Source organism: Hippoglossus stenolepis, chromosome 9, assembly GCF_022539355.2.
Source record: "Hippoglossus stenolepis isolate QCI-W04-F060 chromosome 9, HSTE1.2, whole genome shotgun sequence".
Classification (NCBI taxonomy): domain Eukaryota; kingdom Metazoa; phylum Chordata; class Actinopteri; order Pleuronectiformes; family Pleuronectidae; genus Hippoglossus; species Hippoglossus stenolepis.
Genome location: NC_061491.1, coordinates 7,947,483 through 7,969,926, shown reverse-complemented (window position 1 = coordinate 7,969,926; position 22,444 = coordinate 7,947,483). Strand labels below are relative to the sequence as shown.

At 42.8% G+C, this 22,444-nt stretch overlaps 3 protein-coding genes across 5 annotated transcripts; 1 reads left to right on the top strand and 2 right to left on the bottom strand.

Moving 5' to 3' along the window:
* The first annotated feature begins 478 nt into the window (after positions 1 to 478).
* mlec (malectin) lies at positions 479 to 9,263 on the top strand. Its single transcript, XM_035166520.2, has 6 exons — positions 479 to 685; positions 1,101 to 1,321; positions 1,819 to 1,997; positions 2,314 to 2,490; positions 5,235 to 5,292; positions 5,412 to 9,263. Exons 2-6 carry the CDS (start codon positions 1,120 to 1,122, stop codon positions 5,654 to 5,656), a joined length of 861 nt encoding a protein of 286 aa, XP_035022411.1. The 5' UTR covers positions 479 to 685; positions 1,101 to 1,119; the 3' UTR covers positions 5,657 to 9,263.
* A 374-nt stretch (positions 9,264 to 9,637) lies between these two features.
* On the bottom strand, positions 9,638 to 12,290 carry si:ch211-170d8.2 (uncharacterized protein LOC571755 homolog). The gene is made up of 3 exons (XM_035166638.1): positions 11,363 to 12,290; positions 10,325 to 10,469; positions 9,638 to 10,195 (listed from the first exon to the last, which is right to left on the bottom strand). The coding sequence occupies exons 1-3, from the start codon at positions 11,832 to 11,834 to the stop codon at positions 9,853 to 9,855; spliced, it is 960 nt and encodes a 319-aa protein (XP_035022529.1). The 5' UTR covers positions 11,835 to 12,290; the 3' UTR covers positions 9,638 to 9,852.
* A 73-nt stretch (positions 12,291 to 12,363) lies between these two features.
* hps4 (HPS4 biogenesis of lysosomal organelles complex 3 subunit 2) lies at positions 12,364 to 20,707 on the bottom strand. 3 transcript variants are annotated; one of them, XM_035166637.2, is made up of 13 exons: positions 20,311 to 20,707; positions 17,762 to 17,852; positions 17,455 to 17,598; positions 17,245 to 17,352; positions 16,608 to 16,724; positions 16,038 to 16,132; positions 15,866 to 15,938; positions 15,088 to 15,206; positions 14,313 to 14,961; positions 13,912 to 14,038; positions 13,806 to 13,824; positions 13,524 to 13,635; positions 13,065 to 13,206 (listed from the first exon to the last, which is right to left on the bottom strand). In XM_035166637.2, exons 1-12 carry the CDS (start codon positions 20,373 to 20,375, stop codon positions 13,554 to 13,556), a joined length of 1,689 nt encoding a protein of 562 aa, XP_035022528.1. In that variant the 5' UTR covers positions 20,376 to 20,707; the 3' UTR covers positions 13,065 to 13,206; positions 13,524 to 13,553. The 3 variants fall into 3 exon arrangements, 2 of the variants coding, with proteins under 2 accessions (XP_035022527.1, XP_035022528.1); XR_004697568.2 differs by having other exon boundaries at positions 13,192 to 13,206; positions 13,768 to 13,824; XM_035166636.2 differs by lacking the exon at positions 13,806 to 13,824 and having other exon boundaries at positions 12,364 to 13,206; positions 20,311 to 20,705.
* Between the last annotated feature and the right edge of the window lie 1,737 nt (positions 20,708 to 22,444).

Here is a 22,444-nt window from a genome sequence, read left to right as displayed (position 1 = left end):
GTCATTTCTGACACAAGTGTCTTTACTTCTACATGAGTAAAGAATGTTCCACCTCTGATCATGTCAGACCATGACCAGTCCTAGAAGGGGGCGTTGACCCAAACTGAGGTCTCTGCCTGACAGGCTGAACTCAGGGCACAAAATACTCCAACTTCCTACTTGACGTGTAAAAGAGACGCAGGGCCTCTTCAGTGCACGTGTCTGTCAATCAAACTCAGAATAGAGACATGCAGTGTTGTGAAAAACCGCAACATGTCGGAGTGTTTCATTTTCTTAGTGAACACACTCAAACTGGCTCTTTGTGCACAGTTATAACGAAGTAGTCTGTGATTGGTCCGTGATGCGGAAGCTCGTGTTGAGTGGCTCAGGAAACCTCCACAGAGAGGACGTGATTCGACGGAGCACCCGTCACTCATCGGTCACGGGGAGTCTCATGTTAGGTAGCGCCGTCCCGCCCCCTGCACACTGGCTGAGCCAATGCTAGTTAGAATCCACACATTGAATGAAAGTCAGTGTAGCAGCAGCAGAAGCAGCAGCAGCAGCAGGAGGCTGTGATCCCAGAATATCTGCACCCTCCACTCATCTGACAGCTTGTAGAGCGGGCAGCCGGTGACACTGTGTCCGCGCAGAGAGGAGAACGCGTTGGCAGAACAAAGACTCAGATTGTCGGTGAAACGGGAAGAAGGTAGGATACATTTGCATGAGCGTTAGCCAGCTGGGCTCCCATAGACCAAGTATTACTGGTTAGACAGGTAGCTAGCTAGCGTTACTCACTGCTAATGTCTCGATATTCTTCACTGCTTGACTAAATAATACGCACGTGGTAACATTATGTCGCGAATCTGTCGACGTGAAGCTGTTTATAATAAAACTGTCATTTCCTGTGTCTCTGTGTGCTTCTGTGCTAATGCTACTACCGGTGTTGGTGCTGTAAACGTTAGCATACTGGCTAACTCTGAGATATCACGTTGCATGTCACCACGACGAGCTTCGATAGCCCCTTACGCTAACCGTGTGTGGGCAATGTAACATACGGAAGGGTTAGCGCTTGGGTTTGCTGCACGCAGCCAGGTACCGACGCTGTCTGTGTCTGTGTGCAGGACAGGGCTGTGCGGGGCAATGCAGCGGGTCACGGCGCACCTCGTCGCCGGGCTGGTCGCAGCGGTGCTGTCGCTGCTGGCAGAGCAGTGCTGGGCGGACGGCGGGGGCCCCAGCCTCGCCGAACGGGTCATCTGGGCTGTCAATGCCGGGGGTGAAACACACGTAGACGTGCACGGGATTCACTTCAAAAAGGACCCGTTGGAAGGCAAGCTTGGTAAAGGTGAGTTGCTCATGTGATTTGTACGTGTCTTTTTGTTTGGCTTCGCCTGTGAGGTGTTCTGTGAGTGACATTGTGAAGGTAAATGCTGCTGCTCTTCGGAGCCCGAGGAATCTTTGCAGCAGAAAACCTGTGCATGCTCCTGCTTCCGCAAGTGAGTAGCGGCTAATGAGGAGTCAGCATAGAGGGCTGCAGCTCCGCCCCTCTCAGCGTGGACAGGAAGCAGGTGATGATGCGATCTAATTGACTGTACGAGTCCTTCATGGCGTCAGCTATGAGGCAGAGATGCTGGAAGTGAAAGTTGTCGTGATCAGTGTGGTATTCTGCCATTCGAGACAAACAGGAAACTGTTTTTCACATGGTGGTGGAAAAGGCAAGGCCTCCTGTAATGGGGTGCTTTGCTGAATTTAAGGGACGATCAGTTTCCCAGCACTGCAGGTATTATCGTGGTCCCCTGAGCAAAGTGCAGACTTAACTTGATGCCTTTCTTCCTTTTGCAGCCTCCGACTATGGGGTGCGTTTGCCAATTCTGCGCTCCAGTCAAGAGGACCAGATTCTTTATCAGACGGAGCGCTACAACGAGGACACTTTTGGATACGATGTTCCCATTCGCGAGGAAGGAGACTATATACTGGTTATGAAGTATGCAGAAGTTTACTTTGCCCAGTCACAGCAAAAGGTATGACAAAGAATGTATCAGAGATCATCAAGTCTACTTGTGTGTGTTGCATGTTTAATCGCACAGTTTGAATGGACAAGGTACGCAATGAACACATTTTTAAAGGTATAATTATTTTTTATATATATTTTTCCACTACAAATATAATGTGACGGACATTTCATTTTTCTCTCCTAATTTCCCCGTAGCTGCACACTGGTGTTCAGACAGTATTCTAGGAGTTGTTTGATTTTCCATTGGTGTACTCTATTGATGATGCCACAAGTGTTGGGTTGTGTGTCTGCGTGTTAATCACTTCGAAAATCTGTATTTCTAGGTGTTTGATGTCCGTCTGAACGGCCATGTGGTGGTGAAGGACCTGGATATCTTTGATCGAGTTGGCCACAGTACTGCTCATGATGAGATAGTGCCTTTCTCTATTCGACGCGGCAAGCTGAGCGTGCAAGGGGAGGTGTCCACTTTCAACGGCAAGCTCACTGTGGAGTTTGTAAAGGTGAGCCGTTTTTCCTTTTCTAATTATTTGAGAAAGAAGTTTAATTTTTTTGCTTTTTCCTTGGCATTCTGACAACTTGGTCTAGTTTAAACGGGTTGATCAGTTACGGAAATTGACTGAATGTGAACGCTACTTTTACCTTTTTAGGCAAATTGGCTGAAGTCTGGTAGTTTTACAGGTTGGCTGATTGGCTGTGTCCATCTACTGGTAAAGATAGTTTGAGAATTGTTTTACTTTTTGAAATGTTCATGCAAGCTTGATATATTGTGAGATAAAGTTGTACTCCAGCTGTAAAATGAAAATAAAATCTGTGGCCGCATGTCTCATCAGATGTAGACTTTGGGTGAAAGCCTGCCATTGGAGCGCCTATTCTAGGCGGCGTTCTTGACCCCTTCCAGCCCTTGACCATTTTCAAAATCTCCTTCACTACCTACATACTAAAAATGGCAATTACACAGTCAACTTTTGCCTTTGTTTTTTGTGGCATTTTCTATGTGGAGACTTGGCCATTTTAATGACAGTGCTCGCCTCCCCACATGCATTTGCTCCACCAAAAGTTCCCCTCACACCATTTTGCAGCAGCACATACACTGCATCCTGGGCTTATCGCCACCCAAGAGAGTTGTGATTGGTTAAAGAAATACAAACAAACCAGACCTTTTCCCCCTTAGCGGAACGATAATGGGTAAAGCCAGGCCAAGTCTGGCTCTGCAAGACTAATTCTGCAGTAAGAGTGTATAAGTTAAAATACTATATTTTTATAGTTCTCTGAAGAAAGAGGAACATGCCACATATTTAATATCTTTTCATTTCAACCTGCATCTATTTCAGACTTTAGGTCTTTTGAAGCATTTGACCCACCAAGTTATATTGCTTTCTATGTGGGCCATGTTTTTGTTTACTACAGCTTTTAACTTTGCTCTTTTGCTCTCACCAGTCTATTTTCTGTAAATCATCTTTCAACTTCTCCACTATTCAATATTTCTTCCAGTTAGTGGTTGCTTTTGTTCATTTCTCCTTTTCATATATGTGATCCCTGTTTACTGTGATTTACGAGAGGACGTTAATGATATCCAAAATATCTGGTATTATTACTGCATAAAATATAAATACCTGAACAGATAAAATTTGGAGTTAGTCTGACCATGAACCCTTCATTCTTAGTCTCTGAAAAGAGCCAGTAATAAGGTCAGTAATTGATTCACTCCTTTCCTTGTCACATTTTATTCTTTGCTAGTACATCTACTGTGCTCTGCCACATGCAGCAGCAGTAGTGTTGGTAATTTGTGTCTAACCTTCACAGTATCCTTTAGCAATGCTCGTCCTTTTAGTCACTTCACACAGCCTAACCTGTATTGCTATCGTAGCTCTCAAAACAGCATCATCTCATACAATGATGCTGTACGCTTTTGACATTTGGTATGATATTTATTAGGTTAAATCTAATATGTAGTAAATGGTAAAATTGACTATTTATATAGCGCTTTTCAAGGGAAAGTGCTTAACTGTACAAGCCAAATTCCCCCATTCACACACACACACACACACACACACATTCATACAGTACTGTACTCAGCCTCAGGGACAGTTTGGGAGTTGAGTGGCCTGCCCATGAACACTTCAGCATGCAAACTGGAGGAGCCAGGGATAGAACCACCGACCATCTGGTCAGCGACCCGCTCTGCCTCCTAAGCCAGACGTACAAACCTTCCCCACAATGTGTACCTAGGTGTATTTATTCCCACAGAATTCAATTCAAAAGGGAACTTGGGAGGGTGTATACCTCCGCCAAGGCCTAACAGTCTCCTTATAAAATCACATATAAATTCAGTAGATCCTGATTTTTATTTTTATATGCACCAAACTGCACACACTCAAAAATATCTGTCCCGTAAACATGAGAGATTGTTGGTTTTCATGAACTATCGAGAAATCAAAGAAAATGTGGCAAAACGCCTTATCACTAAATGTTAGAGAAAAATCCTGGATCCGTCTGCTGATCTGGATCTGCACCAAAAACTAATGGATTCTTCCTTGACCCATACCGCATCCTTCCACCAAGTTTCGTGGTAATCCGCTCAGTATTATACCAACTAACAGACACATAAACGCAGTGGAAAGTGTAACCTCCTTGGAGAAGTTTGCTCATATTTGCCCCAAAACATCCAACATGAAGAAACATCAGTCAGAGGGATTGTGTGGATCTTTTTCACAGATCCTGAAGAGTTTCACGCCCAAGGAGCCTTTTTTTCCCGGACACGATTATTATTCCCTTTAAGCCCTGAATTCCCACAAATTAAAAATAATTTGTTTGGGACTTTGTAAAACATGTGGCTGGGGGAGAAATATGTAGACTGGCTTACTTCAAAAAATGTTTTTCCGCAGTGACCTCTTTCTTTTAATTTTTTGTAGGTCACTGGTTCTCTGTGGTTTTATTTCAGTCGAGAGAAACAAATGCTCTGCTCTTTTTGCAGATTAAAAAGAAGAGAGGCATTTCTAATGATTGTTTTTATCTTACATTGAGCGTCATACTAAGATAAGGGTGTTCCAACTGTGTTTGTTGAATGCATAAATGATTATACATCAATGAAACAGTTTTTTTGTCAATTGTACCATTTCATATAGCTGTTTTAAATCACCACTTCAATGTACTAGTGAAGCCACTGATTAGTGTTATAAATACCTAACTATTTACTGTCATTTGTTTGGTCTGCATCATGGGGCTGATCTGTTCTTTGTTTCAGGGTTATTATGACAACCCAAAGGTCTGTGCGCTCTATGTAATGAAGGGAACATTAGAAGGTGAGTCCTGACACTGTGAACCTATTGGAACAATTAGCCTTTTGCATAAAGCAATCCCAATGACACATCCCAATGTTTTTTGTACCTTTCTTTTATGTACCTTTTTTATTTTTTGACAGATGTACCAAAACTTCAGCCTCACCCTGGCTTGGAGAAGCCTGAGGAAGAGGAGGAAGAAGAGGAAGATAGTGAAGGAGGCGAGGAAGGTGGAAAGAAAAAGGTGCCAGCAGGTACTAAGTACAGGGTCCAGTCTGGTCCCCGAACACCAAACCCATACGCAGCCGACAACAGCAGTCTAATGTTTCCCATCCTCGTGGCATTTGGGGTTTTCATCCCCACACTGTTCTGCCTCTGTCGGCTGTGAGCTAAAACTAGCTGTCAAGAAGACGTTAGGAGGACGAGGAGGACGCAAGACTATGAAGAGAGAGGGGGAGATAAGAGGGGAGGGGGTCAAGGTGACAACAGCAGCACAGGTTGAGCTGAGGGCTCGCAGAAAATCGACGACGGCGGGAGGAACAAAAGGAGACAATAATTTTTTCGGGAAGCCACCTCAAGATGAAGCAAATGCTGCTGGTGAATTGTACCGGAGGACAGAAAAGGAGATGTAGGAAGTGTATGCTGTGCGCTTCTTTGTGAATGTGTTTGGCATCCACCTCTGCTGACCCTTTTGAACAATGTTCGTAATTTTTCCACTCATGAGACTGGGCAGGATTTACAGATGCCAGTCTTCACGGTTTGAAACCACATCTCAGCAGCTAAGGGACGCTCAGGAGTGATTGGTCTGGGCCCGTTTTATAAACTAAAAGCATTGTTTTGTATTGGGTGTGGCAAGGAAGCACACTGTTTAACACTCCTGCTGCTCTTGCTCAGCACCTGGTCATACATGTAACGTTTTAATTGGATAGGGTGCTGCACAGAAATAGTTTAAAAGATTAGAAAACATGAGTCTGATGGTTAACGGAAATGCATTTGCCATTTGAAAGCTTTCATTTTTTCCTGTTCAATTTGTTGCTTTTTTTGTCTGTCCACTCAGATCTAGTTAGTCCTGCCTTGACGTGCCATCATCTGTTTGCTGTACAATGTTGAAACATTCACATGGAATTAGCTCTGTGGCCGGCAGGATTATTTGCTATCTGCTGTCTTAACTCGGCTTGCCTTTACAGAAATATAAAACGTTTTTCACAAATTAGTTAATTTGAGTGGTCATAGAGAAATGATTCCTCTACAGTATCCACAAATTGTCCTTTTTTTCTTTTTTTAAGGATTAATCAATTTTAAACGTCTGAATTTACAAGGTGTGAAGAGACCAGTGAGTGAGTCCTGATTATCACGTTGCTTTACTTTAGGTCATCTTTGCTTTCATTATTTGTTCATCAATGATGCATGCCTGCCTTTTTGTTTCACCAAAGAATGTTTTTTTTTTTTTAATTTAGTTGTTTAGGGAAAATTTGGGGCCTGTTTTTTAATTTGACAAACCGCTTGAAAATTCAATCTGTGATATTTGTGGCAAACGGTTAGGTTTACAATACACTTAATAAAAAACACCATGAAATTTGTAACAGTTTATTTAGAGGAACATAATGTTCCACTTTTTAAATCAGACGGGGGGGGGGTTGTTTTATTTTTATATTGAATACATAATGCTGTGTTGACTCTGATTGGGCCATGAACTTCACTCCACGTTATCAGACTGAAAGAGAACAAGCCACAGCAGCTCAATGATAATATAATAATTCAGAATAACCTGTGCCCGTTCTGCATGTGTTTGATACAAAGTCTCTGTGTGACCCAAAAGTTCATCCACCTGCAGTGAGAGAAAGCACAACATTGGTATCTGTAGAAAACCAAATGTTTACCAGATGTTCCAGATCAATTTTCCACATTCTTCACTTGGCCTTTTCAGATCTGTTGTCTTTTCTTATTTATGTAGACCGTACCATTTAGTTACTTCAGTGCAGTTAAGATGCTTGTTCTTGATATTGAACCGATTTAGATAAAACATAATCATTGTTTTGTTTTTCTAAATGGCCATATTATCAGAGTCCACTCTTGAGTTAGTTTCAGCTTTTGGACAAATATCCTTTTCTGCTTTATATGTGAACTTAGAAGCAGCTTTGTTCTTTTTTTATTTTTTTTTTATTTTACAGCGTTGTCTTGTAAATCCTCCTATTATGTATCTAGTTACTTCCCTTAAGTGCTCAGCTCTCCTCCAAGGACAATTTTGTAACTTTGCCTGTTTCACTAATGCGTCTTAAATTTCCCCCGGGTCCCTAACCCATCCACCCAACCACCCACCTTAGTATTGCTGTTGCCATATGCATTACTTGGAAAAACTGTTAATAATTCAGTTGTTGCGGATCCTACCCCACTCCTCGATCTCCCCTTCCCAGTTTGATTGATTGGCAAGAAGTTTGTGCCATAAAATGTTGAGACAGTTGTCTGCGTTTTTGGGGTTTCAGTTTTTTTTTGGGGGTTCTTGATTTAAATTTTTCAGTTGAAAACTCAGCCCACTTTTTTTTTTTTAAGACGGAAGCACCTTTTTTCTTCCTATTGGAAGGTGCAGAAAGTTCATTATTTCAGCACCAAAGTCGCCATGTTCTGTTTCTCTACACAAGTCCACACAGTTGCATGTGTATATAAGGTACAAGATCACAAGTTTTGTTGTGTGACGGCAGTTTTGATCTCATCACTTTTGTGTTTTAGCTGAGGTGTTAGGGTTTTTCTATTTTTTTTAGTGAGGAAGACTCTGTGGCCTTTCTTCTGGGGAGGAATGGTTATTGGTACAGAATATAAAAATTAAAAAAATTAGCAGGCAGCCTGATTAACTGTCAGAAAAGAGTAACAAATAAAAGATTATGTCTGAAAATGTGGGATCTTCCATTCTATTACATATAATTTAAATCAGAGTGGGGCTGATCTGGAGATATTTTATAATACACTTGGATTTGTATGTTTGAATTTTTCCTCAGGATCTGTTTTGTTTTTGAGTTCTTAAAACGTGATGTTATTGGTGTGACATTTTGCACTGCCTCATGTATTTTAATTTTGATGTGTGTTTGTCTTTGTTGCCTTGAATTATTGAATACAACGTGCTTTACCATCATCCGCCTTGAGGTTGCTTTTTTGTTGGCTTATATCAAATTTGCCTATTTGTTTTCCCTCTTCTCAGTTAAACACATTTCAGGGGGAGATCTTCATTCCACACAAACGGCTCTTTTTTGACATAAGGCTTTGTAGGATCCATATACATTCAGTCTGTTGTTCACCTCAACTTTTCTAGGAGCAAAGCCAGTCCAACACAAGTGGAAAGGTCTGAAATGTAAATGGTTTTGTAAACTCCTCACCAGCCTTTTTTGGACCTGTTGTGGTCACTACACCTCACAGCTGAAGAGACTGGAGTGGAATGAAGATCTGCTCTCTATTATTTTATTTTTTCACGAGAACCAAAGAATTTCTGTCATTCCATCCAGATTCTTTAGCAGTGTCTTAAAATAACCCTTAAGGTTTTTGATTTCTTTCATTCCCCCATTACCTGGTAAAGCAGTAAAAAACCAGGGGAAGCAAACATGTCATTAAATTTGTCGCCACTTATCATCCGCCTGCCATGACACCATCTTTTATTTTCTCTAATTGTAAAAAAAAAAAGCTTGATGCTATTTCCCCTTGTCTCATTTTCAAAGCAGCTGACATGTGAGATGAATTTAAATTGAGACAAATTTGAACAGTGAAAGCCAATTTAGGCCATTGTATGCGTACATGAAGGGCGAGGTCTGCCACCGGTCACAGTGGGATTGAGAGACAGTGAGCGTGAGCTAAAATACGAAACCCATTGGATAGATCTACATGTGTTGGATAAAGACAGGTTATTTTGATGACTTGACTGATTTTACTCAGATGTCATGTACACCTGCAAAATGGGAAAGGCTGATTAAATGCTGTCTCTTTTTAATAAATGTGCTATTTTATCAGAATGTCTGGTGTTTTTTGGATTCCTCAGTGTTTGACAAGTACTGTGCCTGTGAATCCACAGGATCCAAAGTATTTTTGGAACTGTGCAACCTTGTGAGCACTTGCAACCCTTGAAACTCTTCACGTGTTCGTCTAACAACGTTTCCTGAAACAAATTAACAGAGCAGCTAGGTTCAGCAGGGTCACAGCAACATGCACAGGCCCTTTGTTTGTCCAGGTGTCGTTTTTTTCCACCTTTTTCCGCCAACTGTGAATACTTCTTGAAATAGAACCACATATCTAAAAGCTGCTGGGAGCAGAATATTTAAAAGACAAACACAGCTGAACAAAGTAGACGAAGCACGAACTGAGGTGGCCACACGCTTTTGTCAAGAGCCATTGTTAAGTCGAGTTTTAATATCCAATGAATGACTGCATAAACTCCCAGTATATCATATTCACTATTTACAAATTTATATATATATATATATTTTACAAAACATAACATTTATAAATTAATAGATTTGATGTTGAAGTGCATTATTTCCTTGTCCCTCTTTTCAGAGGTAACAGATAAAGCAGTTTCCATGCAGTCCCAGTCTCAACGTGGCTTTATCTGTAGTACAGAGCCATGAAAGGTGTGTGTGAGAGATGAACACCGCCACTCCCGCAGGACACCCCTGCTCCAGCCTGACTGCAGCCCAGCACCAGCTCCAGAGCAGGCAGCCCACTGGCGAGCCCATCCCCCCACGTGTGGCCGTTGGCGTCATGCAGAGTGTGAGGAGCTGGGTTTTCTCTAAGTGGATCCCCCCTGGAAGAAAACGCCACCCGCCGCATGTTCACCAAACTGGGACCCCCTCCTCCAGCACCACCTGCCGCCTCCTGCAGACTCTGGAAGAGGAACAGCAGATCCACTCTGAGCTCCAGCCTGCTGCCCCGTGACCACACACTGTACCTAAAGGAGGCGAGAGACAACAAAGTTTCAACCAGGCCTGAGACCACCAGAGGCTTGCAGTTCAGCACTGTCTATAAAGGCCTCAAAAAGGCATCTAAATGTGAGGCTCATATCGAGAGTAGTTTTTACCTTGTTGGAAGGTTGCGCTTTTCCATGGATGGAAGCACGGGGTGGATGTCCAGTTGCTGCGGGTTGGAAAGTTGAAGGTGAAGCTCGGCTCTCGTTACCGTCAGTGACAGAATCTCCCTGGTGAGGAGAAACTCCACATCTCTATCTGGGGAGGACGAGAACAAGAGGCAGTGTCAGAGTCACGGCCCGTTAAAGACGAAGAGCATTTCAGGTCACAGAGCAGTACATACTCATGTCAGGCTCCATCCTGATAAATCTCAGGGATCAGAAAACAATCTCTAACACAGAGGTGATGTTTTCACTGCTAATACCATGTTAATCTGTCAGCAGGACATCTCAGCAATTCATGAAGGGGACATTAAGGCAGCTGAGTCTCATTTATATGCAGATGACACCCTCCTCAATACCACTGTATTAATCAAGCTATTATGTCCCCCAAGCTGCTTTTCCAGCTAATTTTCTTTCACCTCTACAGCCTAAGACATTCCTGCACAGTGTCACTCTGTCACCACCACGAACTGGATGGACTGTGCATAATGTAAATGGCATCTTGGATGTGCGTATGTTCAAAACGCCTCTCAGTGGGTCTGAACAGGTTTTATCTTTACAAAAGATAAGAGCATATCTCATCTTATATCTTATCTAATGCAATCATCTTGGTGGCTATACACCTGGACCATCCTCAGAGCTCTGTGGGCTTTTTTACCTGAGGAAGGCTGCTCTTTTTCTATTATTCCTCATGTACACATATACCATCAAGAAATCTGTTTAACCTACATGTAAGGCAATGATGAGTTGTGATGCAGCTGGAGGATTGGTCACCAGTTTGGAGGCTCTCAAATCCTCTTTACTGGCTGATGTGCTCTCGCCCTGCAGCCCACGCGTGGTTACAGTAGCTTGAGGCACAGTTAGTGGAATTAACCTTACGGAAATAAACCTGATCTTCAGTTCTCTGGTTGAGCTCTGCATCACTCCACACCAACCCCACCCCCCACTGCACATCAACATTACAACAGAGATTATTAGAACAACTCTTACCTCCTCTCAAACGACCTTGAATCCCTTTGACGCGTCTGCAGGTTAGTCCCCCGTGACAGCATTGGTAAACCCGTCGGACAAAGTTGAAAAGAGATTTCCCTGGGAACACCAGGCCTTGCGAGGCTCCCGGGGAAAAGGGTCGACCACGGAATTGCAACGTCGTCGTGTTATCCCCGGGTGCTTGTTTGTTTTCCAGCCAAGGCGCCGCCAGCTCTGCGCAGCGCTCCCGGTGCGCCTCCTCCGTGCGTAAAGTTGGTCCGGATGATTCATCTGCACTTCTCGGCGACTGCGACGCAAATCCCAGCGCATCTACTGCGCGACCATATACTCCAGTGTCACTTGTCATCACCGAGAGAAGAATTAGAGCAATCCGGATACAGTGCGAGGAGGCCATGGTGAGGTGTCTAGATCCTGACTTTCGGATCCTCACTGACGAACAACAGGCTGCTTCTGTGTGGTGCCAGCTCTCCATCCGGCGAGTTTGCTCTGCCGGCTTTATACCCCAGTGACAATGGGAACAATTTACCACTTAGAATTTGAATCCTGGCCCTCCTCACAGTCCCTGCCCCTCTTTTTGTTCGTACCTTTAACCACCCATTTGCCCCCCATCGCTTTCTTTTAATGCGCCTGCATAATAAGGCGCCCCGAAGAGCGCCGACTCCATCCATTCAAATTCAGCCGCTGAGCTAATGACTCTAATTACTCCATATTCGCATCATCAGGAACGATCTCATTCACAACACACGCAGCACAGAAACCTGAGGAAGGAGCATGAATGCTAACGTTTTATGAGCATGCTTCTCAAACAACCGTGCGCACGTCATCCTCCAGTCAGCTGGGACCATTTTGAAACGAGGCATTAAGCCCGAGGTGGAAAACGACTGGTGCCGGATTGCAGGGTCACATGCAGGCCGCTGATGGCCCTAATAAGGCCGTGCAGCCCCCGTGGTTTTTACACAAGCCTTTACAAAAGTAGCTCACACAAGACTCGACACTGAGAGGATCCTGTATTCATTTAATTTCCACTAATAATAAAATAAAATAAACAGTGCAGTGCAAATAAGAGTTTAACAACACATTTATGTGACCAAGAGTTGATTTGAAATAAATACACTTTTTGTTTATAAAAGATGTTTAAATATAGCTTTAGCAAAAGTTTGATTATGTACAGAAGTTAAACAGTATAAAGATTTAGTTCTAAATGAATGAATACAAGTACAGGGAATTTGTACCTTTATAGCATGGGTGATGTGACTGAAGAGAAAATATGTGAAAAGTCCAGAAAATGTGAGCAGAGTGTAAACAGGAGTGTGTTTTAGCATAGCAGAAATAAAATGTAAATAAAGCATGTGAGTAACTAAAGATATGGCTAAAACCTTGTTGTAAACATGTGCAGACGTAACCTGATAAAACCATAACATAAATTACTTACATTTTCATAGCAAATTCCTATTGATGATACTACAAAATGATGTCCTCAAAATGAGTGCCATAGTATTTCATAACACACCATAAGCAAATATCACACAATCTGTTAACCATGGCAGTTCAAAAAACAGAGGAAGATTTTAATCATATTTTTGTCAAATTTGCTGTGTTAATGTTAAAGCTATTAACAGGACAGCTTTTCTTTCAAAGAATATCAAGAGCAGACAGTCACACTGTTGTTAGGTCAGAGCAGGTTTACCCCGTGCTTCAGTAGTCTGTGTCGGGCCTTGCTGGGCAGCGAGAACGCGCTGTCCTGGTGGTTGGGGATGCCAGAGTTCCTCAGTGATCCCCCGTGCTGCTGGAAGTAAGTCTCCTGAGCCACGCTGCGGGTTCCATACACTGCAGCACCGGCGCTCCTGCGGTTGAAATGTTACATGCATTTTCAAGCATAAAGAATGTCGTCATGCAGCAGAGCAGAAGATAAAGAGATGCAAAGAGCAAGGACAGACAAGTTTTCGTCTTCCAGTAAATACAGTATGAGCTGTTGCTGCAGTGTGATCTATGCAAGTAAAGGAAGAACATTCAGGGATTGGTGGGATGTAGTGATAGACACGATGTACTGACAAACCTCCACCCCCGACCTCTACTTGAGGAGCCATGAAAGGCACGAGAACCACCCCCCCAACACACACACACAAAACCACCACCACCACCACGTCACTGCCATACTGACCTGATAATAGCCTCCTGCAGAGTTTTAGTGTTACAGAAATGCGAGTGAAGAAGCGATGTTGCCCTGACAAAAGGATGCTCCGGGGCTCCCCCTGGTCGACCAGACAGGTTGGCTGCAGAGACACACAATAACAGTGGCACATTAACCTGGACAGGCATGCCTGCTGCACAAAGGAATGCTGACCTCAGTCTTACTAATTAGCCGTTAACTCATGCAAAGACAAATATAAACTTCCAAACCCCACCCCAGTGTCCGAGTAGAGATGCCAGGGATTTTACTCACTCCAGCAGAAAAGTTAAAACTGGAAAAGACAGATTCAGAGCAAAGCCAAGTAAAGGGAAAAGTCAAAGAGTGAATACAGAGACGTGTGAATCTTATGAGGCCTTACTCGTCAGTGTGCTCTGAATGCAGTCAAAATGGGCAAAGATGTAGGGACCCAGAACACCCGGGGCCCCTGGAGAAATGGTCCTCAGATGAGCCTCCAGTCCGTTTAGTGACGCCAGGCTGCTGTGATACTGGATACAAACCATAAAGGCAGAGCCAAATATTAGCATCACAAAGGCAAATTAGTGCACTCATGCACTTAAATTCAAATTCTGCTGAGTCACAGCTGGTGGATTATAGAGGCAGACATTGTAATGCATTACATCTGCTGTGTCATGAAGCTTCTTTTTGTTCCACTCATCAAAAGAAGTGAGGTCAGGTTTTGTGCTCAAAGAGTTTCAGTATGGAAATGTGACAAACATAGGAGAAATCCCAGTTATTAGCCGCGTGGCTTTTGTTTCTCACCACTTCCTCCATAGAAGCTGTGTCAGTCAGGAAGGGAGGATCCACCAGCAGGGCCAGCACCAAGCCTTTCACCCGGTGCAAGTACAGCATCATGGGGATCAGTGGACTCTCCTCTGGGTCTTCAGAGGCACCAGAGGAAGGAGGGGGATCGTGCACCTCCGCCTTGTGACCATGCGCACTCCCACAGCCATCCACGCCTCTATCTCCCACCACCTCCTCATCGTCATGTGATTCCTCGTGGCCTGACTCTGCCCCTCGCATGTCAAATTCTGTCCCGCAGCCATTGAGGAGGGAGTTTTCTTCAAACACAGAGCCATCTCCTTTGCTATGTACCTGGCTGTCGCCACCTTCGTTGCTGTGAAAACTCTGATAATCCGATTCGTCCGGTGTTTCAAGGGAATGTTGTTCATTGGAGAAAGGAGGCTCAGGGGACTGCGGTGGAGGGTTGAGGGGATCAGCGCTCTGCGATGGAGCTGGGCTAGACACTGAGTAATCTGATTCTGACAAGCAAGGACTGAAGGACACCTTCTGAGGAGACTGGGAGGGACCGAGGTCAGATGAATCGGACTCACTGGAGGCCATTTCAGATAACGTTCTTGACAGGCGGGTCTTCTTCTGGGGAGCGTCTCTGCGCGGAGTAGAATGGGAACTGGAGGGTGGAACACAGTTTCAGAAAGTCTTTTTAGTCCTACTTCCTGTTTTAAGCTACTTTTTAAAGTCTTAAATACTTTCTGCAAAAAATAATGAACCAAATCTCACAAGGGGAGGACACTACCTGAGATCTTTGTCGACAGGAGCAGACTGCAGGTACTGGAGTTCAGATAAGGTCAGGAACACTGTCGTGGAGCTGACAGCAGCACCAGGTCTGCCGGAGGCCCCTGATCCATTGCGCCTCTAAATCAAAATAAATAAATAAAAATACTTCACGGTTGTCTTGTTAAAGCAATAGTTCAACCTTTAGGGAAATATGCATATTTGATTTGTTATTTTGTGCACCACTTCGTATATTTCTGGTGAGTTAGATAAGGAGCTCGAAGTCACTCTCATACTCCACTAAATATCTTGTGGAGTGATGCAACATGAATAAAACAACTGTTGTTGTAGGAACAGTCACTGTTTAATGTTTAAGTTAGATATCTACCTCCTAATTCCACAAACTATCTAACTAACTGTCGCCTGCCTGCCTGTCTGTGGAACGCACAGCTCACAAATCGTTCAGCTAATCGACTACATACTTGGCATGTGTATTCTTAATGTCTGTGTTGTTTTCTTTATTTTAATATATATATTATAAAACAATACTAATAATCTTATACTACTAATAATAATAATAATAATAATAATAATAATCATCATCATAGTAATAATGCCTTTTGTCATAAAAATGTTGGGGTGCACACCGCCCCATCCACAGGTGAAAAAGAAAATAGAATAAGATTAAAAAATATATATACAAATAATAAAACCCTGACATTAGAAACATTACATAAAAGGTGGGTTTTTAATTTATGTTTAGATATATCAACATTTTCAGACTAAATGTCATGTCGTACCTTGGAATACGTCTCACTCTCATGGACCATGACCTTCATTGTGAGCTTAGGAGTCATCTGTGTGCTGACAACTCTGAGGACGAGAGGAAGAAAAGGTCTGGTTTTTTTCCGACTGCCCGTGTTTTCAAAAACTATTTCTCAGAAAATGGATGATGTCAAAATGTCAGCTTACCTTCCTCTGAATAGGATGCAGCCTGCCAACACTAGAGGGCAGCGCTGACATGCCTGAAGAATAAGGGCAGCTTTGAGCAACAGAAGTGGGTCAACCTGAGGACAAAAACAATTGTTTTTTCTAAAAGTAGATGAATTGAGAAGTAATGAATACAGAGATAGTTTAAGGATAATACTTAAGTGTTTATTGTTGGAATATAATTATTAAAGTGGGAACATTTCATCTATCATGAGGCAGGGTCGTCTCAGAATGTGTTTTTAACAGGACTTAACAAAATGGGCTTTGAAATTAGCAGATTTTAAACTTGGTCATTTAACCTTTTGTGTGGCTAAGAGGCCAGAAAATAACCAGGATTTACTGGCACTGCCTTGGGAACATCTAACCTGATTCTCTCGAGACAATGAATAAGCAGAAGTTTGCCTCTGTGTTTCTGTTAAGACACATTGAGGGCTTACACAATAACACAAAGTCATATCCTGTCTAAAAAAACACATCTAGTTTATGTGCAGCAGCATCACATAAGCCACTGCAGCTCTGAACCGCAGATGGCTAACAACATTTAGTGCGTACATTAGTTGAGTCGATGGTACGTAAACAGCTGAAGATGCGATGGAACTCTGAGGATCCTGGCTGCAGGTGTGAGAGGTACTGCCCCCATCGAACAGCCAACGTTTCCTGACTGTTAAGCTACAGCACAAAACAAGCTCAAATTACAACATGCAGAGACAGACATAACATTTCTGGGGTCAAAGTTCTTCATATATTTTTTTCAATATATACAAAAAAGATAACAATAATTTCACATACAGTACGACTAAACTGTGATTTTGACTTTCATCTATGTTGTAAGTTGTTCTTTAATGCAATGCTGAAAACCTTCCTGTTTGCCACCACCTTTTATTAAATCAAATCATCAGTCTTTTATAACTGTTCCTTTTACGCTTTTATCTCTTAGTTGTTTTTAATTCAACACGTTTTTTTTTATATATTTCTAAATGCTCCTTCTATGTATTGTCTTATGATGCTTTTACTATTTGCCATAATGCCTGAATTGCTTTGCTGTCGAAATGTGCTACACAAATAAACTTTCCTTTCCTAACGTTGGTCCATGACTTGAAGCAAATCCTCTTACAAACTCTTAGGGAACAAATCAGACTTTCAACATACAGAGCTGTTGTAGAACTAAGAGGACGACTGGAGTGTGTACCTGGTAGCTCTGTCGGACAGAGCCATTGTAGAAACAAAACAGATTAATGAGCTGATCCAGGAGCTCACACACACTGGTGGTGGGGACTTCCACTGAGCAGCCCAGAGCCTGAGAGTAAAAAAAACAAAAGAAACATACATCCCAAAATAAACAGGTCAAAACAAAGTCATCTTGAAATGTCGCAGCTGGACCACCTGTGAGAGCACTCACCCAGAAGAAGTCATCCTTCATACGGATGGCATACTTGCTGCGACGTAGCCTCAGGATGCGCACAGGAGAGGAGGACAGCTCAGAGACACAGCGGCCTACGCCAGCGAGCTGTCCGCAGAGAAGCTCCTGCTTATCTACAGGGGTCTGCAAGAAACACACAGGGGAAATACACAGAAATAATAATAATAAAAATCTGTGGATTAAAATACACACAACACACAAAGAAGCAACAAGGATTAATTTTTCAACATACAGGACATCCACCCACAACAGGAACCAAACGTGTAAGAGTTTGTGAGGGTCAAACCTCTTCAGGATAAAAGTAGCAGATTCCCTCTTTCGTGGGGTCCCCCTCTCCTTTGACCTTTGATCCATCGTAGAGAAAGAAATAAGTACACCTGCAAAATAATAATATATTTTATTTGTACAGCCCATTTCAAGGAACTCAAAGACACTTTACAAAGGATTTACAAAAATGTCAAAGATACACTAAAGATACAAATGTAACACTGTCACATATTAAAAGCAGAGTTAAGAGTTTTAAGAAGAGATTTGAAAGTGAACAGGTTCGTGCAGTCTCCGATGTGTTTGAGGAGAGAGTTCCAGAGGGAGGGGGCAGCTATTGAGAAAGCTCTGCCACCCCAAATCTGATGCTTGGTCACGTGTGAAATACAGAGGAAGTTGGTGTCAGAGGAGCGGAGGCTGCTTGAGGGAGTGTGGTGGTGGAGCATGTCTGTGAGGTAGGAAGGAGCCTGGTTGTGGAGGGCTTTGTGGGTGAGGAGGAGAATTTTGAACTGGATGGACAGGGGTGATCACGGGAGCGGGTGTGGGTAAGCAGACCAGCAGCAGGATGGACTGAAGTTTGTTGAGAACTTAGGAAGATGAACCACAGAGAACGCTATTGATATAGTTAATTCTGGATGTGATAAAGACAAGGATCAGGGTTTCAGTGGCAGAGAGGGTTAGTGATGGATGGAGAAGGACTATGTTTATTAGAGGAGAAAGGCAGTTCTGGTTAAGTATTCAGATAAATGTCTAACTTGTGAAAGGAGTGTTTAGTCTCCCTACACATAAACTGCAGATTTGATTCATATGCTTGGAAGGAAATGTCAAAAATGTATTAAAGGGCCCATATTGTGTAAAATAAATTTTCTGGGCTTTTACTATCCGTAATTACTTGAAGGGGGTTAGTAGGGACCCTCAAAGTATGAAAACAGTCACTCCGCGGACTTTTTCACTCAGTCCATTCTAAGAAATATGTTATCGAAACGTCTCGTTTCGTACGTCCTCCCCCGTATGAGTCATACGGGATCGCACTCGTCTCTCAGCCCCACCCAGCCGGTACCAGTCCAGCCTCTGAACCCACCAACCCCGCTCCCCACCACCACCCCTCCTCCACACACAGAACTCGACACCAAGCAGACATGTTGCTGAGCTAGCAGCTTGTTGGCTACCACAGGCTAACCACAACAAACAACACTGAAGAAACACTGCAGCGTGGAGGGATGCAAGGAAGAGAATGTGTCCGTGTACATTCCTCCTAAGAACGTTACTGTTCGAGACCAGCGGTTACGCTTTATTTCTTCTGACGTGCCGTGTCACTGTGCTCAGTACGGAGTAACGCAGACGTTACTCGTTACTCAGTATTGAAACTCCGTTGTGAAACTCCGTACTGTAACTCGGGACGTTACTCCTACATTGGCCGACTGTCCTTCTAAAACTTGAACAAACATGAGGACGGTGTAACTTACTATTCAGAAACATACTGCTGTAACCGAATGTGAATATGTGGCTGGTCTTCTATAGCTGCAAACATAACGTGACTTTCAGCCGTGTTTACCAGAGTGAATGCCCCAGAATGAGACCGGTGATAGGCCTGGTATCACTCACAGTGCCGTCAGCCAATCAGAGGAGGGGCTAAACAGCCTATTTTGTCTGCAGCTCCAGAGAGAGGCAGAAGAGAGGACATGGAAATACACATTGCAGCAGTTTTTTCGACTTTAAACCACTGATATATCATCTTAGGGGGACCAATACCTCAAATTAAATCCCAGAAAGGGCCCTTTAGAGTTGCTTTTGTGATGCTCCAATACATGTGGTGTGTCAGGTGTAGCAGGAAAGCCCTACAACCTGGACTGACAGAAGGCAGCCAGCTGAGCTGGGAGTGCTGTTATATTTACGTTGTACTATATCAAGTCAAAGTCAACTGTATTGACAACTCTGTACAGGCCATAGACAGGATTGAAAGGCTGTTTTCTCTGATTCCCAGAGTAAACAAATGAGTAGACATATAAACAACCACACACTCAACATACAAGTAGCACAACATGTTAGTACACAGCGTAGTAGGTACTTAGGTGACATGTAAGTACATAACAAGTTAAGTACTAAAGTAACATACAAAACATAGTATGCATTTAAAGGCACAGGATAGACGGGATATGAGTAGTGCAAATCAGAATAGTGCAAAAAAAAAATTGAGCAGTGAAAAACCGTACTGTCCATCCACAGGAAGAGTAAAAAAGCAGCAGATGTAGTAGAATAGAATTAGATGTAGTACAATAGCAGCAGATGTAGTAGAATAGCATTAGATGTAGTAGAATAGCAGCAGATGTAGTAGAATAGCATTAGATGTAGTAGAATAGCAGCAGATGTAGTAGAATGGAGGCAGATGTAGTAGAATGGAGGCAGATGTAGTAGAATGGTGGCAGATGTAGCAGTGAAGACATTCATGTTTGGCTCACATAGATAAATCCTCTCAGCTGAGGAGACAGAGACTAGTGATCAGAGAGGTGTGTGTTTACATCCACCCTCCAGGTCGACAGTGGCAGCAGACTTCATCTGAGCTGATCTCACCTTCGTATTAGCTCAGCCATCACCGAGGGAAAGCCCAGAGAAAGCGGAGAAGGTTCCTCGGTCATCAGTTATCATGTGCCCATGTATCCCCACGCTTCCGCCGGGCTGCAGATCCCCTCTGACACCGAGCACAGGCGGAGTCAGATGTTAGAAATCCTCCGACACGGCGCACACTGTCTGTGGGTGGCTCCAGTGAGCTCTACATGCTGTATAAACACAAGGCGCTGGATGTTGACTCTTCGCCGCTGTTTCTCTTCGACGCGGCCGTGGAGACATCGGCGGGACGGGGCTGGTGCCACCTGAGGAATGCGGGTGAGTCACACGCAGTGGAAGTCATGTGAAAGTACGGCGAGCTCACTGGGACAAAACATGTCGCCGCTTAGAGCAACGTGCCGCGGAGCGAAATCATCTGTTTCCGGAAGTAAACTCCTCGTTCATTTTCTCCTGTGACGTTTCAGAAAAACCCTCACCGGAGAGTTTGAATTGTGGAAATCAAGCCGAGCTAAATTCAGTATCCCACTTTTTAGTTGGATGTATCAGACGAAATACCAAAGACAATACATTCAGACAGTTTTAACTTCATATGGAAAAATGTGTGTAATTTTTGAAGAAGTTATATTGTTACATCTCCTGAAGAAGGGGTTTAAATCATCTTATGAATACTAGCAAATTAAAATAGTTACTAACCTTTTTTCAGAATGGTGAAAGTTTTCGGTTTCATTTTTCGTCCAAACTCTTCAGGAACTTTGGTGGTGAAGAATTTTTATTAAGATCTGACTTTGACATTTCTAAACGTTTATCTACTTTTCATCAAGTTCTCCACGACTGGAAACCCATATTGAAAGATATAACCAGAAGAATACATACAAGGAATTTGCTGTGGTGTATTTGTGTAAGTGTAAATATAAAAAATATTAAAATAACTACAACCTACTTTGTACTAACTAGCAATATAACATTGTAATTAAGGATATACCACAAGCAATGCTGACTTAGTCTCTTTTTACCCCACAAGAGCTTTAAGTGTCAATGGTTTTAAATTTTCAGATAAAACATTTAATAACAAAGTTTTAAGGATGATCCTCACTTCCATTTGCTTACCTTCACCCTGGAAAAGGAAACATATTTTTTGAGAATACATTTAAATATTTGTACTGTTTGGGATTGCAATATTGAAACATCTTGTTTTTCTTGTATAGTTAAAATTAACATTTTTGGAATGCTTCCCAGTACCGATTAACATGAATTGATCAAAAATAATCCAGTTCTAGCATACGAAGACATAAAATTGGGTATTCAAATGCAAAATCAGTGTAGTTTTGGAAAAATATCAATTTATTTATTACACAAATGTTGTTTACTAAAACGAATCCCTCTTTTTTCCGTATCTTTTTTCCGCACAATCTCACAAGTTCGATGCATATCCATTTGAGTGGTCACATTTTTTTTTTTCTCTCTTTCATGTTTTTTATTATATATTATATTATTTTCCTCCTGTTGACAATTGCTCAGTCTTTTTTTTTTATAAACTCCTATGATTGGGTCAAAATTTAATTAGGATCTGGTGTCTTTTTTTTATTAATAAAAATTCAAAGGGCTGTTGGACCATCATTGACAACAGGACGGAGATGGACACCAAACGATGCAACTCAACAAGCAAAGGCAGCACTCGAGCACGCTGACATTGTGGGCCACGTTGAACAAGGAAGAGGAGGTTTGGGCCTCGGTCAGAGTAGACCCCTGTGGAACAAAGCAACTCCTTCAGAGTGACGGAAAACGGCGTCAGGAAAAGGCAGCAAGATTTGCGAAGGCTGTCACTCAAGCAACACAGGGACAGTGGATGACTGGGAGAGCACAGAGTAAAGAAAGATGAGCTGGAAGGACCTGTGGGTAATGGAAGCAAGCAGGATTAGCAACCTATGACATCCTTCCCTCTGTCGCTCAACGAAGATCGATCCGGCCTACTATGTTTAACTCCAACTACCCTCAGACACATCCTCACTGGTTGTAAAATTAGTCTCTCCCAAGGTAGGTATACATGAAGACAGAACCAGGTAGTCCAATGCCTTGCAGCAACGACTGAAACAAAGAGAACTGCTACCAATGCCTTGCCATCCAAAACATAAAATGCAGT